We start from the raw sequence: 17,236 nt of genomic DNA, 5'->3' as shown, positions 1-17,236 counted from the left end.
AATGATTCAAGATGTAATCCCTTAAAAGCGAGTTGAGGGGGGAGGAAGAGGGAGGGGGGAGCTCATCAGACTATGGTAGCCAATGAAAGGAACGTATCGGGAGGGAGGGGGGGCGAGGCCAAAAGGGTGGGCGATGGACGTGGAAGCGCTTGTGCGCAAGCGGCCAATTACTGCACACGCCAACACAATGGAGCGATTGTGCGCAAGCGGCCAGCCACTGCACCCGCCAACACAATTGGGCAGAGAGGAGGAGGGGAGGTCTAATACACAGGATAGACAAAAGAACGAAAATGATGATGGGTACAAACTTAGGGGGAGCTCATCAGACTATGGTAGCCAATGAATGGAACGTATCGGGAGGGAGGGGGGGGGGCGGGGGGGGGGGGGGCGAGGCCAAAAGGATGGGCGACGGACGTGGAAGCGCTTGTGCGCAAGCGGCCAATTACTGCACACGCCAACACAATGGAGAGAGAGGGGGAGGGGGGGTCTGATACACATGATAGACAAAAGAACGAAAATGCCCATGTTTATACCAATGCTGGCTGAACAATGAAGAGAGTACTGTTAAAATAACTGGGGATGTTAACACTCGGTAAAGTACAGTAAAATAGTGCCTGTCAGATAAGATGGTCCAAAAAATTTGTGATTAAGTTTTTTTGCGTGGTTGATAACATCTTTCCAATGATTACTAAGGAAAGATGTTATCAACCACGCAAAAAAACTTAATCACAAATTTTTTGGACCATCTTATCTGACAGGCACTATTTTACTGTACTTTACCGAGTGTTAACATCCCCAGTTATTTTAACAGTACTCTCTTCATTGTTCAGCCAGCATTGGTATAAACATGGGCATTTTCGTTCTTTTGTCTATCATGTGTATCAGACCCCCCCTCCCCCTCTCTCTCCATTGTGTTGGCGTGTGCAGTAATTGGCCGCTTGCGCACAAGCGCTTCCACGTCCGTCGCCCACCCTTTTGGCCTCGCCCCCCCCCGCCCCCCCTCCCTCCCGATACGTTCCATTCATTGGCTACCATAGTCTGATGAGCTCCCCCTAAGTTTGTACCCATCATCATTTTCGTTCTTTTGTCTATCATGTGTATTAGACCTCCCCTCCTCCTCTCTGCCCATTGTGTTGGCGGGTGCAGTGGCTGGCCGCTTGCGCACAATCGCTCCATTGTGTTGGCGTGTGCAGTAATTGGCCGCTTGCGCACAAGCGCTTCCACGTCCATCGCCCACCCTTTTGGCCTCGCCCCCCCTCCCTCCCGATACGTTCCTTTCATTGGCTACCATAGTCTGATGAGCTCCCCCCCTCCCTCTCCCTCCCCCCTCAACTCGCTTTTAAGGGATTACATCTTGAATCATTGCCTCACTTGATACAGCTAATCTGGCTGTGACGGTCCCACCTGATGACGGAGACTTGTGTTGCCTCCGAAACGTCGTGATTTTTGTTTTTATTTTATTTTACTTTCTACGTGACTTTACCGAAAAAACCTAAGAAGACAGATACAGCATCTGTTATAATCCGGAAACACCAAAACAATGAACACCACAGCATCAGAACATTGTCTTAGATAACAATAGATCCTGGACGGACCAGGCCCCTACATGACCACTGAACATCTAGACAAGAGTACAAGCCGGTGTGTTGCATACAGGCACATCGTGTATTCATTCCACTGCACCCCAAATGTACAGCATTACACATACCACTAAACTGTGGATGAGATACTTCGTCATCTTTACTCTCAGGACCGCAACATAGGCACAAGTCTGACTCGACCTACTAAATCACAAGTAACATCCACAATAAGGAAAGTCGCAGGCTTCGTTACTAACTAGGCCTCGTATTTACTACAACAACTTAACGGCACCATAAAGGCATTTACATCACTATAACGGTCATTCCAACATTACAACAGAATTGCCAATATTATAGAAATATAAACAAACTTACAGACAATGCTTCTTAAGCTCCCACAATGGACAAGTGCGGCTGTGGTCTCACTAAGATGTGACGCGTGCCGCCATCTTGAATTATCAGTAAGATGGCAGATGCCCGCGTGGTTCACTGAAAATCTAACATCGTCACCTCCTGGTCACGTGACCAAAATTAGCATAAAAAAACAGGAACTTCCTGTGAACGTACGCTCCACATCTGCCGTGAGGCAAGACAGTACATATGTTGAACTTCTTTCATGATGTATGTAGCCAACAGTGCTATTTAAGTATGGTGAACTTCTTTCACACCATACATAGCCAACCTTGCTATGTACGTATGTTCAACTTCTTTCGCACCGTATGTGTAGCGACATCGTGGATGGGTAATGCCGGCCCTAGCGAGGCACGACGTGCGATGCATCGCCATCGCGGACACCCCATAGGTGGGTGTAGTACCGGCTCTAGAGGGGGCTCGGTGAGCGCTGGGATAGCGCTCAGTAGCACCACGCGTGGCGTGCAGTGCTGACCCCTACGGGAGGGAGTATGAAAGTGTCAGCCATGGGGTGAGGTTACCCCGGGCCGTGGCACTCTGGGTGACCCCGGAAGGCACGTGACCAGTAAGATCTACACTAGGGCCCCAGGTGGGGGCTAGGGGGTGGTCACGTGTCAAGGTGAGATCCGAGAAACGACAAGAGGTTTCTCGAAAGTGGTCGTGGCCAAGGGCGGGGCCAGCCACGATCCGGGAGCATGTAAACGGGGTCCCCACAGGGACCGGGGTTCAGCGTTGCTGCCGTCATCTGAAGATCTACAATCTACGTCCAAGAAGAAGTCACCAATATGTGGACGAGGACCCCAGCTCGGGTCCTGTCCATTGTAGCTACTCCCAGTAACTAGCGTAGTTAGCCTGGTGGTCCACCACCATAGGTTATCTGGTACAGGGGCAGTAACCCATTTGTGTTATGTGTTGGTGTTAATAAATAATGTGTTGCCTCCAAGAAGTACGTCTGCGACTCAGTTGAATCCACTACAACTGGTGCCGCCAAACGTGCTGTGTATGTTCAACTTATTTCGCACTGCACGTAGCCAACCGTGCTATGTATTTTGAACTTCTTTCGCACCGTACGTAGACAACCTTACTAATTGGAGGTGCATGGGGAAGCACAACAAACTAAAAACAAAAAGCAGTTGTAAAGAAATGAGTGTTCAATACAGATTATTTAAAAGTGCGTAGCTTCAGTGGCTTCCTAATATTGGAAGAGGCATTCCAGACGGCCGCAGAAGCGCATCTGAAAGCACGCGGTAATGCAGTGACCGTCTTTGTTCGATGGCCAACCAAAAGCCGCTGCTGCGAGGATGACCGGAGTTTGCGTGATGGTTTATGTTCCTGGACGACATCAGTGAGGCATTGTGTTTAATTTGCAACAAGCACGTTGCATGTAATGAGTGCGACCTCATTATAATGCATGTCCTCATTTCATCCCCCACCTCATCCCCCTCCCTCTCTCGTCACAGCCCCGACACCTGCGCCCTTCCGTAGGCCACACGGCGGTGGGGGGGGGGGGGGTGCAGTTGCACCGGCCTGTGCACTCGCCAGCTACGCCGCTGCCTTCGCCGCTGGGGCTCCACGCCAGGATGACCTCGGCGCTCCAATTTCACTTGGGAGGTTGCCGTGAGCATAGCCATCAGGGCGGGGGGGGGGGGGGGGCACGGGACAGAGGGGCCCAGGGTCACACGACGTTCGCCGCTACCGTTTTGTTCAGAAACATCTCGCGCAAGGAGGTGTCACAGAACTACTCCTGAGATCCCTTAGCGTGACCTCTTTGTAACAACACGATGCTGGCACATGTACACGTGCGGTCGCCCTGTACGGGAAATGTTCGTCGCAACGGCAGTCAGATATATTTTGATTCTGTGAGTGAAAAGCCAAATTAATGCGATCCATTTTTTTCTCCCGTGGACTCATGGCGACCAGGCTGAGACCATCCACTCGCCATGCTTGCGAACCCGGTCACATCAAGGGCAGTGGCTGAAACCCAGATTCGAACCCAAGCTTTCTCTGACCTCTGCGCCACTTCCTGAATTAAAAACAAACCCGACAAAAATACGTGCGAACATTTGCGTAGGGAGGTAAAACCTCATCAGTGGGGGGCGGGTCTATGGCCCGGGGCGGGGGGGGCCCGGGAGGGAGGGGGAGAGAGAGGGGCTCTGTTGCCTTGCAGAGGCGGCCATCGTCCCCTCGATTTGGCCCGGTTATGGCCTGCAAAAAAATAATTAAAATCGGACAGCGTTCGGTGTACAACGTCCGTGTTAAATCCCTAACTTTGACGCGTAATTGAACGCATCTGGCCTGCACCACCTCGAGGCGAAGTTTAAGATTCAAGAATCCACGTGGCGCGCAAAAAACAGAGAGGCGCGCTAGCCCCCCCGGAGGGGTGAGCGTTCATCGTGCGGCATTCGCGTGGTCAACTAGGGAGATCCGTGCACAGTGCCTCATGACCCCTGCGGGACGACAGAATCTCCCATCCGCCTCGTCGTGTCCTCGTTGCCCTTGGGTCGATGTCCAGGACCGATTTTTTTTCTCAATCTATCGCCTATCTTCAGCGCGTCGCATGAAGAGCACCGCTCTGCCACCGTTTCCCTCTCCTATCTTCCCTTCCATCTATCCTCCATTATCATCAGCCGTGACGCTCTTCGATGCTGTCCCTTCGAATGGCACCTTCCTTCACCCGCTCGTAAACCAAACGTTGTACTTGTACGTACAGGCGGCACGCAACACACACAGACAAAAATCTCGCGGATAGCCTTTACCAGACTGTGTGGGACAAGTGCGGTTAGTGAGGACCGATGAGGTCTGGTCAGCACCACGCCCGGCCGATTGTCTCCCCAGTGCTGATGTTTGCACACCGCACCTCGAGGGCCAGTCCCAGCAGCGGTTTAAACTTTCGCCACTGTTATTGGTCGTGAACGGCTTTGTAGCATGGTGGGCTAAACAACTACACGACCGCTCCCCAGAAAAACTAAGATCTTTACTACACACCGCACCTGGTGTTGTACTCATATGAGGCTGAGTCGACCTCGGGGAGGCCCAGGACTGGTGCAGATAATCATCACTGGCATTGATGGCCGTGAGCGGGAATCGAACTCGGGTGACCAGGTTTATAGCGCAGCTCGCCAACTACACGACCGCTTCCCACAAAAGCACGCAGACAAAGATCTACCCAAGTATAGCCTTAACAGCCTTAACAGACTTTTGGGGCAGGTGCTTTCAGCAAGTAGCACCTATGGAGGCTGGCACGGCACACGAAGGAGGTTGGTGGCCAGCAACCACCACGCCTGGCCACCTTTGTCTCCCGAGTGGCGATGTTTACACACCGCACACACCGCACCACACGCAGGCTACAAGTATCCACTGAGTTGAACTCACCAGGCTGCGACGTTTGCCCAAGGAAGAAACCATTTTGCCCTTTTCCATCATCGTAATAACAATCGCATGATTGTCCAAACAACTAATTCATAAATATATATTTGTGTGTGTGTGGCGAACGGGAAGTTTGTGCTGTATATAAAGTGGCGTTAATATCAGAAGTGGTGACGGCACATTAATATTGGAAAAGGTTACGTTACATCAAGTCATTAAATATGTGAAAATGAGCTGACATTTCTGTTTGCTCGATGATGTATTGGGCTCTGCCCTGGCATTATTAAATATGTATGAATCCTCCAGAATTATTCCACGATATAAACAGTAAAAGAGACGGAATATATATTTGCGTGTGTATATTTTTAAATACATTTGTACTTTTTTTCTTTCTATATATACACAGAGAGAGAGCCGTAGTCGAAATCAAATAACATCAAATTAAGTGAGCAATTTGGCGTAGCGAGCCGGCCGGGCCTCCACACCCCCTGGGGGCCGATTGGCGAAGGTGCCCCGAGCAGCTAACGGATTGGCACGGCGAGGGTCGCGATTGGGGATCGGCCGGGGGTGTTAGGATGGGGGGACTGGGTCTGGGTGTGGCCCTGCTTGGCCCACAGGTTGGCCATCGATGGCCAATATCTGGCGCGTACGTTGAGTGCTGTGCTAAGAAGAAGGAGCAGCGTAGACGGGGTAGGCGGGGGCGGGGGTTAGCTATGCTAACGTTGTGGTTGTTTGCTCACAGTGGTGGGGGGGGAGCGGGGGGGTTTATGGTTCGGGTGTGGGTACGGACACAGGCACGACCGCCAGATGAAGGGAGAGAAAAACACGCGGCGGAGTCGAACTGTGGCGGAGTCGAACTCCGCCGGATCTTTAATCGGAAATGTTGCGTGGGTCTCCACATCTGAACATCACGGCGTTTTCTGCACACGAATACCAGCACATCGACACCCGCACACCGACACCAGCACATCGACACCCGCACACCGACACCCGCACACCGACACCCGCACACCGACACCCGCACACCGACACCCGCACACCGACACCCGCACACCGACACCCGCACACCGACACCCGCACACCGACACCCGCACACCGACACCCACACTCCGACACCCACACACCGACACCCACACACCGACACCCACACACCGACACCCACACTCCGACACCCGCACACCGACACCCGCACACCGACACCCGCACACCGACACCCGCACTCCGACACCCGCACTCCGACACCCGCACACCGACACCCGCACACCGACACCCGCACACCGACACCCGCACACCGACACCCGCACACCGACACCCGCACACCCGCACACCGACACCCGCACACCGACACCCGCACACCGACACCCGCACACCGACACCCACACTCCGACACCCACACACCGACACCCGCACACCGACACCCGCACACCGACACCCACACTCCGACACCCGCACTCCGACACCCGCACACCGACACCCGCACACCCGCACACTGACACCCGCACACCGACACCCGCACACCGACACCCGCACTCCGACACCAGCACACCGACACCCACACACCCGCACACCGACACCCGCACACCGACACCCGCACTCCGACACCCGCACACCGACACCCGCACACCCGCACACTGACACCCGCACACCAACACCCGCACTCCGACACCCGCACTCCGACACCAGCACACCGACACCCACACACCCGCACACCGACACAACAACCGCCATTCGCCACTAAGTGGCGGTGACGTCACCACGACGCTTGTGCCAGGCCATGTGCACCCTGAGGCCACGTGAAGTGTCGAACGCCCGTTGGCAGGAGGTCACGGGGCAGACCCAGGTGCCACGGGTCGACTGACCGAGATGACCGAGATGACTGGCTGATGCACCACCTGTGCCCCCTACTGTGCCAACTTGCTGTGCTTTAGCCACCCGGCGCTCCGCTCGTTGTTGTGAGCGTCGCTCCTCCGCCCTCCGTTGTTGTTGGAGGGCGACTGCCTCCAACTGCCCAGTAGCGTCCTTCACGAGCCTCCTCCACTGAGGCCGATCTTGACACCGCTGGTACCAGTCATCGGCAAGTCCACTCAGCTCCACGTCCTCCTGTACCACATCACTCCATCTCTTCTCTAGCCCGTGCCGCGCCCGTTTAGCCCCCTCGATCCGGCCGAACAAAAGCTGTTTAGGCATGCGGTGGCTGGGCATGCGGGCTACATGACCCAGCCAACGCAGCCTTGCCTGCCGGAGGAGCTCACTGATGGGACTTTGCCCAGATCTTTCAAGGACTTGTGAGCTCCTCACACAATCCAGCCTGGTTAAACCCAGGATGGATCGTAGGCAGGCCAGCCTAAATGTTTCCAACCGGCGAAGATGCTCCACTAGGGGGGTCCACGTTTCGCAAGCGTAGAGAAGGGAGGGAATGACCGTGGCCGAGAAGACCTGAAGCTTCGTGCGGAGCGACAGACCAGGTAGCTTCCACACAGCGTTACGCAACCGATGAAAAGATATTGCCGCTCGACTGATTCGGAGTGAGACCTCTGCTGATAAACTGGAGCCGGTCATAAGCACACTGCCCAGGTATGGGAAACTCTCCACTCTCTCCACAACTGCCCCATCACCGATTGAGAGTTGTGGGGGTGGAGTGCCCGATGGTACAAAATACCCAGGCAGGTGCTTAGTTTTGGTGGGGCTGATGGTAAGGCCCCACCTCTTAGTGGCACGCTCCAGTCTCAGCAGCAGCGTCTCCAACTCCTCTTCTGAATGAGCAGCTATTACCAAATCATCGGCATACATAACGTGGTTGACCAATAGGGAGCCATCCCTTGATCGCACCCAGGCGTCGATCAGCCTCCCATTATATCTGTACCAAATGGTAATTCCCCCGGTACAGCTATTGAAGGCTTCACGAACTACGCAGTCGAAATAGATGTTAAATAATGTGGGAGCCAGAGGACATTCCTGTCGTACCCCAAGGTGTACAGCGAATGGCTCTGACTCCCGGCCATGTAGTTTTACCCGGGCCCGCTCACCATCATGAAGGTCCTTAATGATCGTGAGGAGCGGGTCAGGGACTCTGAAACCACGAAGAACAACCCAGAGCCCAGGCCTACTGATGGTATCACACTCACACTCGCATACCGACACCCGCACACCCTCACACCCTCACACCGACACCCTCATACCGACACCCGCACACCGACACCCGCACAGCGACACCCACACACCCGCACACCGACACCCTCACACCGACACCCGCACACCGACACCCGCACAGCGACACCCACACACCCGCACACCGTCACCCGCACACCCTCACACCCGCACACCGACACCCGCACACCTGCATACCCGCACACCGACACCCACACACCGACACATCTGCACACCTGCACACCGCCACCCACACACCCGCACACCGACACCCGCACACCGACACCCACACACCGACACCCACACACCGACACCCACACACCCACACACGCGTACACCGACACCCACACACCCACACACCCGCACACCCGCACACCGACACCCACACACCCGCACACCCACACGCCATCACCCGCACACCGACACCAACTCACCGACACTTGCACATCGAGACCCTCACACCGACACCCCTACACCGACACCCGCACACCCGCACATCGACACCAGCACAGCGACACCAGCACAGCGACACCCGCACACCGACACCCACACACACGCACACTGACACCCACACACCGAAACACCGACACACCCACACACCCATACACCCGCACACCCACACATCCGCAAACCCGAAAACACCGACACCCACACACCCATACACCCGCACACCCGCTCACTGACACCCACACACACGCACACCTGTACACCGACACACCCACCACCCCAACACCTGCACACCGACACCCACACACCCACACACCCGCACACCGACACCCACACTCCCGCACACCCACACACCCACACACCCCCACACACCTGCACACCGACACCCACACACCCATACACCCGCACACCGACACCCACATTCACACACCCATACACCCACACACCCGCACACCCGCATACCCGCACACCGACACCCACACACCCACACACCCGCACACCCGCACACCGACACCCACACACCCACACACCCACACACCGACACCCACACATACGCACACCGACACCCGTATACCGACACCCACACACCTGCCCACCCGCACACCGACACCCACACACCCGCACACCAACACCCACACACCCGCACAGTGACACCCACACACCGATACCCACCGAGGCTGCATCCTTGCCCATGGGGGAAAAGAAGGGCCCCCCCACCCCACCCTCAGCCCCCCCGAGGACTCCGGGACTGAGTTGCAGCCGGCCGATGTTGTCGATGATTGCTGGCACCACATCGCTCTCGGCGCAAGGAGCAACGACCCGCAAACTCTCCCGGTGCGTGTTGTGGGTGGGGGGTTTTCCATTTCGCATGCCACTTTAGAAAAAAATCACGTACCGTTTTGTCACAGAAATTGGACGCAGGCAGGAGGCATGTCGATATTATTTTTTTGTCAAAACTTTAAAGGAAAATATAATTGAATTTTAATTGGTAAAGTTTCTTGCCAAGGCAAATGTGTACTCTCTGACGAGTCCAGACTCTGAGAGGGGCAGTTAAGGGTGTGCAAAGTTAAAGGTAAAGATCCCCCGTGTAAACATTCAGCCAGCTGGAGCAAGTGCCGTTGTCTCCCCAGTCAGCGATGATGTTTACGCACCGCAACAGCTTCTCGTCTTTAAGGCTGAGTCAACCTGGGGGAAGGGCCAGGTCTGGTAAGGATATTCATCACCGGTGCTTGTGGCCGTGAGTGGGAACGGGTCTCGTGTCGGCAGGTTCGTGGCGCGGTGCGCTCACTGCCGCACCGCCGCTCCCAACACGCGCGCCCATCCGGGCTCACGGCGAGCGTTGCCTCCTGCGAGCAGGAGGATGAGAAGGACGCGATGCATCCCACGTGGATAATCTCCGCTCGCGAGCGCAGCCGAGAAGCGTCTCTTACGACAGAAGTCGCGGCGACACGGGGCATCGCGGTGGGGGGGGGGGGGGCGGTGCATGGTTCCCACCCCCCACCCACGGGGCCGCCCCACCGAGCGTGCCGCATGGCGTTTGATTGGTGCTCCCCTCCCGTCTCGCCCGGCGATCGCGGAATTCCGACGGCGCCATGCGGTCCGGACGAGCGCCGCTGGAGCGTGCGAGAGCCCCCAACCCCCCCCCCCCGCTCAGCAGGAGAGACTCTCCGTCTCCAGGTGAGACATCTGGAGCTTCCCCTCTCCGTCTGCAACACGGCGTGACTCCTGGGAGAGACCATTGTAGCTTCCCGCCGCAGACATCGTTCGACCTCAGTCAAGCCACGATGTTTCTCGTCTTGGGGGTGCCGCCGCCGCCGCCACCCGAGGAGCGGCACCTCGGCCTCCTCTTCCGCACTTTGCTGGACGTCTACGTGAGGGAATGCGAGCTACCCGACGCCGTACCCCACCCGCGTGGGATCGGCTAACCGAGGGGACCCGGGGAGGACGCTCGCTCACCGGGGCCGGTGCGGTTGGCGCGCGAGGTGAACACGGCACCCGAGAAGCCGGCCTGCACCGGGCGGAAGTTGTCGCGCAAGTAGTCCACCACCTTGCTGAAGCCCAAGCGCTCCGTCGTGAAGATCCCGCAGAAGCGCGACAGCTGCCACGGCGGAGACGTGGGGGGCGGGGTTCCAGGAAGAGGTGGGGGGTCAGAGGGGAGACGGAGCCAGAAGGAAGAGACGGGGTCATAGGTAAAATGGGACACACACAAGTATCACCGAAACAGACTTTTGGGGCCAGTGCGGTTAGCGAGTCGCACCTATGAAGGCCGGCACGGCACATGAGGGGGTGGGTAGCCAGCAACATGCCCAGCCACCTTTGTCTCCCCAGTGGCGATGTTTATACATTGCACCAGGTACTCATTTGAGGCTGAGTCGACCTAGGGGAGGCCCAGGACCGGTTCAGATAATCGTCACTAGTGCTGGCCGTGAGAGGGAATCGAACTCGAGTCGCCGAGTTGCACTACCGACACAAACAGACACACAAAGACCCGCACAGACACACGCACGCGCGTGCGTGTGTGTGTGGAGAGACGACAAGGCGTGCACGCACCTGGCTTCGGGAGATGGGCACAGGCATGCGCAGCACAGTCCACAGGAGTCCTTCGCGGCACGGCGGCGCCGTCAGCGAGCCCGCGTAGCGAAAGTAGTCCCCCGTGTCCTCGGGCAGCAGAGCCCGTGGCACCAGCGTCGACATGGCGCTCGACTTCTCTGTGCACGGGACACGAGGACACCACAGGGACACGGGGTCACGGTCACCTCACCTGCACCACGGCGGTGCAGTACAGCAAGCACTGCCTGGGTTCGATTCCTGACTCAAGGCGACTGTCTTTCTGTGTGTGGAGTTTGTTTGTTCTCTCCCCCCTGGGTTTTCCGGTTTCCCTCCCCATAGCAAAAACAAACCGAAAAAGAACAACGATGTAACCGTTTTTTGGGCGAAAAAAACACTTTCGCAATGGCAATAAATGACACTGCAGATCACTCAATTGGGATCACACAGCAGTCGCGACCTCTTCTTACTGCCATGAACTTGGCAGGACCCTCCCGGAAAAAATCTTGAGGCTCAACGAGGCTTTCCCCAGGTGAACGAGTGGAATGACGATCACATGAACAGCGATCACATGAACAGTAACCAGTACGGTCCTGCACACATAATACTAATACGCGCCATTCGCCACTAAGTAACGGTGACGTCACCACGGCGCCTGTACCAGGCTCGGTGCACTTTCAGGCTGTCACGTCAAGTGTTGAAGGCTCGCCAACAGGAGGTCACGGTACAGAGCCAGGTGCCATCGGTTGACTGACTGAGATGACTGGCAGATGCCCCAGCTATACCTCCTCCTGTGCCAACACGTGCACTGCCTTGCACGCACACGAGCATGCCTCCCACCCTTGCGCTCCCCTGCCCCCACTTGCCCCCCCGCACCCGCTCCTCACCCCTCTCCATCAGCCCCCCCGCACACATGCACGAACAGCCCCATGTACAACTCTACATAATTAAATGCAACGAAACATCTCAGAGCCTAGAGACCCCCCACTAACGGCAGCTTGCCCTGTGCGGCACAAACTGCGAATAGGGTATTTGGCTAGCTAGTCGGGGGCTGATGATTGCTGCCCCGCGCGCGATCCAAAATAAGGCGACGGTTTCAAGATCCGAAAGTGACCCCTGCATGCGGCCCGACGCGGAAGATCTCACAGTGCTAAGCAGCGTTCGAGCGCGGTTCGACTGTTGCGTGGAGACTGACTGCCTGGGGGATACCAGGTGTTGTAGGCTTGGTGAATACCAGGTGTTGTAGGCTTGGTGAATACCAGGTGTTGTAGGGTTGGTGAATACCAGGTGTCGTAGGCTTGGTGAATACCAGGTGTTGTAGGCTTGGTGAATACCAGGTGTTGTAGGGTTGGTGAATACCAGGTGTCGTGGGGTTGGTGAATACCAGGTGTTGTAGGCGTGGTGAATACCAGGTGTTGTAGGCTTGGTGAATACCAGGTGTTGTAGGCTTGGTGAATACCAGGTGTCGTAGGCTTGGTGAATACCAGGTGTCGTAGGGTTGGTGAATACCAGGTGTCGTAGGGTTGGTGAATACCAGGTGTTGTAGGCTTGGTGAATACCAGGTGTCGTGGGGTTGGTGAATACCAGGTGTCGTAGGGTTGGTGAATACCAGGTGTTGTAGGCTTGGTGAATACCAGGTGTCGTAGGGTTGGTGAATACCAAGTGTCGTGGGGTTGGTGAATACCAGGTGTCGTAGGGTTGGTGAATACCAGGTGTTGTAGGCTTGGTGAATACCAGGTGTCGTGGGGTTGGTGAATACCAGGTGTCGTAGGGTTGGTGAATACCAGGTGTTGTAGGCTTGGTGAATACCAGGTGTCGTAGGGTTGGTGAATACCAGGTGTTGTAGGCGTGGTGAATACCAGGTGTCGTAGGGTTGGTGAATACCAGGTGTCGTGGGGTTGGTGAATACCAGGTGTCGTAGGGTTGGTGAATACCAGGTGTCGTAGGGTTGGTGAATACCAGGTGTTGTAGGCGTGGTGAATACCAGGTGTTGTAGGCTTGGTGAATACCAGGTGTCGTAGGCTTGGTGAATACCAGGTGTCGTAGGGTTGGTGAATACCAGGTGTCGTAGGCTTGTAGTGGTCAACGTGGCAGAACTGTATTGAATCCAACTGTGCAGAGGCGTGAGCAGTCAGCCCCCCACGTATGCGTGGTGGGTTTGCTCTGGGGTCGTGTGGCTCCCTCATTGAAGGAAATGGGTCAAAATATCCCAATGTAGCAGCACCCTCCTTGTGAAGGAGTTCTGAGACTCTACAGAAGGAGGCTTGCCTGGGTTTAATACAAGGCAAAGGTGCAGCTCTGCAAGTGCTTGTTGGCACAAGAGATGTGCGGCATCATTATTACGACACACACTCAGCCCCACGGCGCTAATATCCTCTTCTTTTTTCCAGGGGAGGGTCTCAAGACTGCTATTCGGGATGGTCCTGCCATAAATGTTCACAGTAGGAGGGGGCGATGATCGCTGCTGCTGTGCGGTCTAGCTTAGGGGCATCCCCAGTGGCAGCTGTGCCACACTCATGCTCGCACACCAATGGGGGGGGGGGGGTGCACCTCCCCACCTCCCACGAGAAGACAAAGGCGGTGGTGGTCACCCCGATGTCTACCGAGAGAGAGAGCTCGAGACCAATTTTTCCCACACTCAATAACGCGGAGAGCAGGGGGGGGGGGGGTGTTGCGAAAGTGGCTGCATATGCCACCTTTAACTCGCCATAAATTTCACACTCCCTCGCACTCCCCCGTGCACGTACTCGCACGCACGCACACGGGCACGCACACGGGCACGCACGCGTGCCTCGCTTTGTACGACTGCAGTCTTACCCAGTTGACACTTATTCTTTCAATTCCTCGTTTGTATATGTATAAACATCTCGCTACGTTCCAAATCCAAATTACGGTAAAGGGGGAAAAAAACGACACGTGGTGAGCCTTTACTCTTTTATACATTTGCAATCATCGTCACCATCATCATCCCGGCTCCTTGTTGCCTCGTCGCCACACCTACATCCCGTTCCCCTCGGCAGCACCACGGTCTTCTCTCGGCGCAGTTTGAAAGTGAAATTAAGAGAGGAGCGAGAGACGCCGTGGCTGTGGTGGCCACAATCTCTCATCCTGTCTCCCTCCCTTTCTTGGCCCATTAAACTGATCAGGCTAACGGCCCAACTCAATGCTCGATCGAACCCCGCTCTTGTTAACTACATTTTTTAAAACCATTGACGATCGATGTAAATTTTTTTTAAATTGGGATGGTCCAGGTGGGTGGAGGGGGGTTGTTCGGTGGGGGGGGGGCGTTGCGCTAGAGGTGCGTGACCACGGGGCGCAAAAGCCATTGCCGATCGAATGCCATCCGACGCGGACGCTGCTCGTCTTCCTTCCCCGAGCGAGGCCGTCTTTGTGTCTTCTCCCCCACCCCCCTCCAACTGGCGCCGTAACGCTCTTCCCTCGCCCTGCCGGAGATGTGCGGCGTGCCATCGATCGAGCCGCGAGGAATTTTCCACCGTTCCCCAAAAACTCAAGATTCTATTCCGGCGGAGCCACCGCGGCAGAGCGAGGAGTGTGGCTTACCCGGTTTTGACTCTGCTCCGAGAGTTCTACAAACAGCCATTTGGCACGGTGGAGAGATGTGATCTCCCTCGCCTAGCACGCACGAGGGCGTGGGTTCGATCCCGGAGCCTGGTGATGCCTGTTGTGTTACTGGAGTTCGTGCCATCTCTCTCTCCCCTCTCCACATTTAGAAAAATGCATTTGGACTATTTGGCCGCCACTTATAAATTACCACGTGTGATTATGACGTAAGCCACTGCAATGAGCTATCATCACGCGGGGCCAGGTCGCCTCTGAAAAAGAACCGATCGCTCAGTGGGCTTTACTCGGCAACCCACTGTCGAGTGAAGCCTTCTGTCCCACACAACCACACAGGCTCGTCTTGTTTTGGCCATACTTCACCACACTGGCCACTGCGGGTTGGCGCAGGTGGTGGCGATGGCCAAGACTGCTTTGGATTGGAAGTCGCTCTTGCTCGCACTCGAGGGGGAATGTGGAGGGAGCGGACGAGGGAGGGGACGCTGCATGCACGACAAGCGCCTTGCGTCAGCACTTCTGAAAATTACCGTCGATATGAGCGCGTGCGTGTGCGCGTGTGTGCGCCCGACCTATCTGCCTCACTTAAATAAATAGAGTCACTTTTAATTAGGATCACCAATATCCCGAGCTCAGCCCCTGGTTAAATGCACTCTGCCGCCGATTAGAAAACAACACAACCTGACGTGTGACCTTGGCACGTTGTGCTACGAGCATTCTCTTTCCCCGCGCGTCTCACGGAGAAGTTTGGCAGCCTTGGAGTGGTGGCTGCTGCAGTGCGCGAGATGCCTCCGCTCGCACGCCGGCTGCACGCCGACTGCACAAAATCCGTCTCGGTGTCAGAAAACTTTTTAGAAAATATGAATTGTCTGTTTTCATGATCCATTCATGCAGAGGGCGGAGCTACCCAGGCAGTGGGCGGGGGCTACCTGAGCAGTGGCCGTGGCTACCTGATCGGCAGGAGGGGCTACATGAGCAGTGGGCAGGGCCAGCTTCAGACAGAGCGAATCCGCTCGCCGCGTGGCCGGTGCAAGTTGCGTGATAAACCCGGCGACCCGGGTTCGATTCCCACTCACGGCCAACACCAGTGACGATTATCTGAACCGGTCATGGGCCTCCCCTAGGTCGACTCATCCTCAAATGAGTACCTGGTGCAGTGTCAACATCACCACTGGGGAGACAAAGGCGGTCGGGCGTGGTGCTGGCCATTCACCCACTCGTGTACCCCGGCCTTCATAGGTGCTCGCTAACAGAACTCCCCCCTACAGTCTGTTCAGGCTATACGGAGGTCTTTATCTTTGTGGCGATGCAAAGTGGGTGTTGCTCAGAGAGGGAAGGGGCGGCGAGCACATCACCACGTGTCCTGGTTGAGCCGCCCAGAAACGTGGCATCCTTCGTGGAAACACAAAATCCCATTGTCTTAACTTTCTATGCCCCCACCCACCTGCATCATCCTGCACCGACCAGCTCGGTGAAGTGCGGTAAAATCGCCCCGACGAGCAGCGCAGCTTGGGAAGGCCCTCGTCCAGAAGCGGACTGACACGAGGGCCCTGCGTGTCCCATGTAGTGGAAGCAGCCAGAGAAATTTGCACGTTCGCAAACTTTTCACTGGGGAGCTCCCACGACTTGCTGACACTTTTGCAGACGGGCAGAAAGTAATAGATTTTATCCCAGCCACCAAACATCGCCGTGGAGAGGGGACCTTGTTCCAAGAGTAAAACGTACGTGCGCTTGTTATTAACACTCGACGTTTACTGTTTACATAATAGTGACAAGCACAGGCATGCCTCCCATGCCAATGGGTGCCACGGTGGGGAGATGTTAACTACCTAGCCTGGTATACAGGAGGTCGTGCCTTCAATCCCGACCCTGATGCCTGTATATTTGGAATTTTCATGTTCTCCCCGTGGTTGTGTGGATTTTTCTCCGGGTTTTCCGGTTTTCCCTCCACATTTAGAATTGTGCGTTTAACAGTATTTGGCTGCTATTAATTGCCACACGATAAGCCATTTGGTCGAGTTATTATGTGGTCAGCTCGCTTCTGAAAAAGAGCTATAGTGCTCAGTGGGTTTTTCCTGGTAAAATAAAAATCGTTAAGTTTTTGTTGAATGCATCGCTGGTTGAAGGCCCCCTCCATAAGCCGTGTTAGTCAACGGCGACTA

The 17,236-nt window shown here is 55.7% G+C and overlaps 1 protein-coding gene across 3 annotated transcripts in view; it reads right to left on the bottom strand.

Moving 5' to 3' along the window:
* LOC144944398 (receptor-type tyrosine-protein phosphatase gamma-like) overlaps nucleotides 1-17,236 on the bottom strand; it is a 509,515-nt gene that overhangs the window by 134,424 nt on the left and 357,855 nt on the right. For all 3 annotated transcript variants that reach the window (XR_013639578.1, XM_078872535.1, XM_078872536.1), the window contains exons 7-8: nucleotides 11,502-11,659; nucleotides 10,908-11,049 (exon numbers count right to left, since the gene is read on the bottom strand). Coding sequence is in view for 2 of the 3 variants with exons in the window: in XM_078872535.1 (XP_078728661.1) it covers nucleotides 10,908-11,049; nucleotides 11,502-11,659 (300 nt within the window). In the remaining variant the exon portion in view is untranslated. The remainder of the gene's footprint in view (nucleotides 1-10,907; nucleotides 11,050-11,501; nucleotides 11,660-17,236) is intronic.

The sequence above is a fragment of the Lampetra fluviatilis genome, chromosome 34 (genome assembly GCF_964198595.1).
Source record: "Lampetra fluviatilis chromosome 34, kcLamFluv1.1, whole genome shotgun sequence".
In the NCBI taxonomy this organism is placed as follows: domain Eukaryota; kingdom Metazoa; phylum Chordata; class Hyperoartia; order Petromyzontiformes; family Petromyzontidae; genus Lampetra; species Lampetra fluviatilis.
Note: the sequence above shows the minus strand (reverse complement) of the source record. Positions and strands in the feature narration are given on the sequence as shown.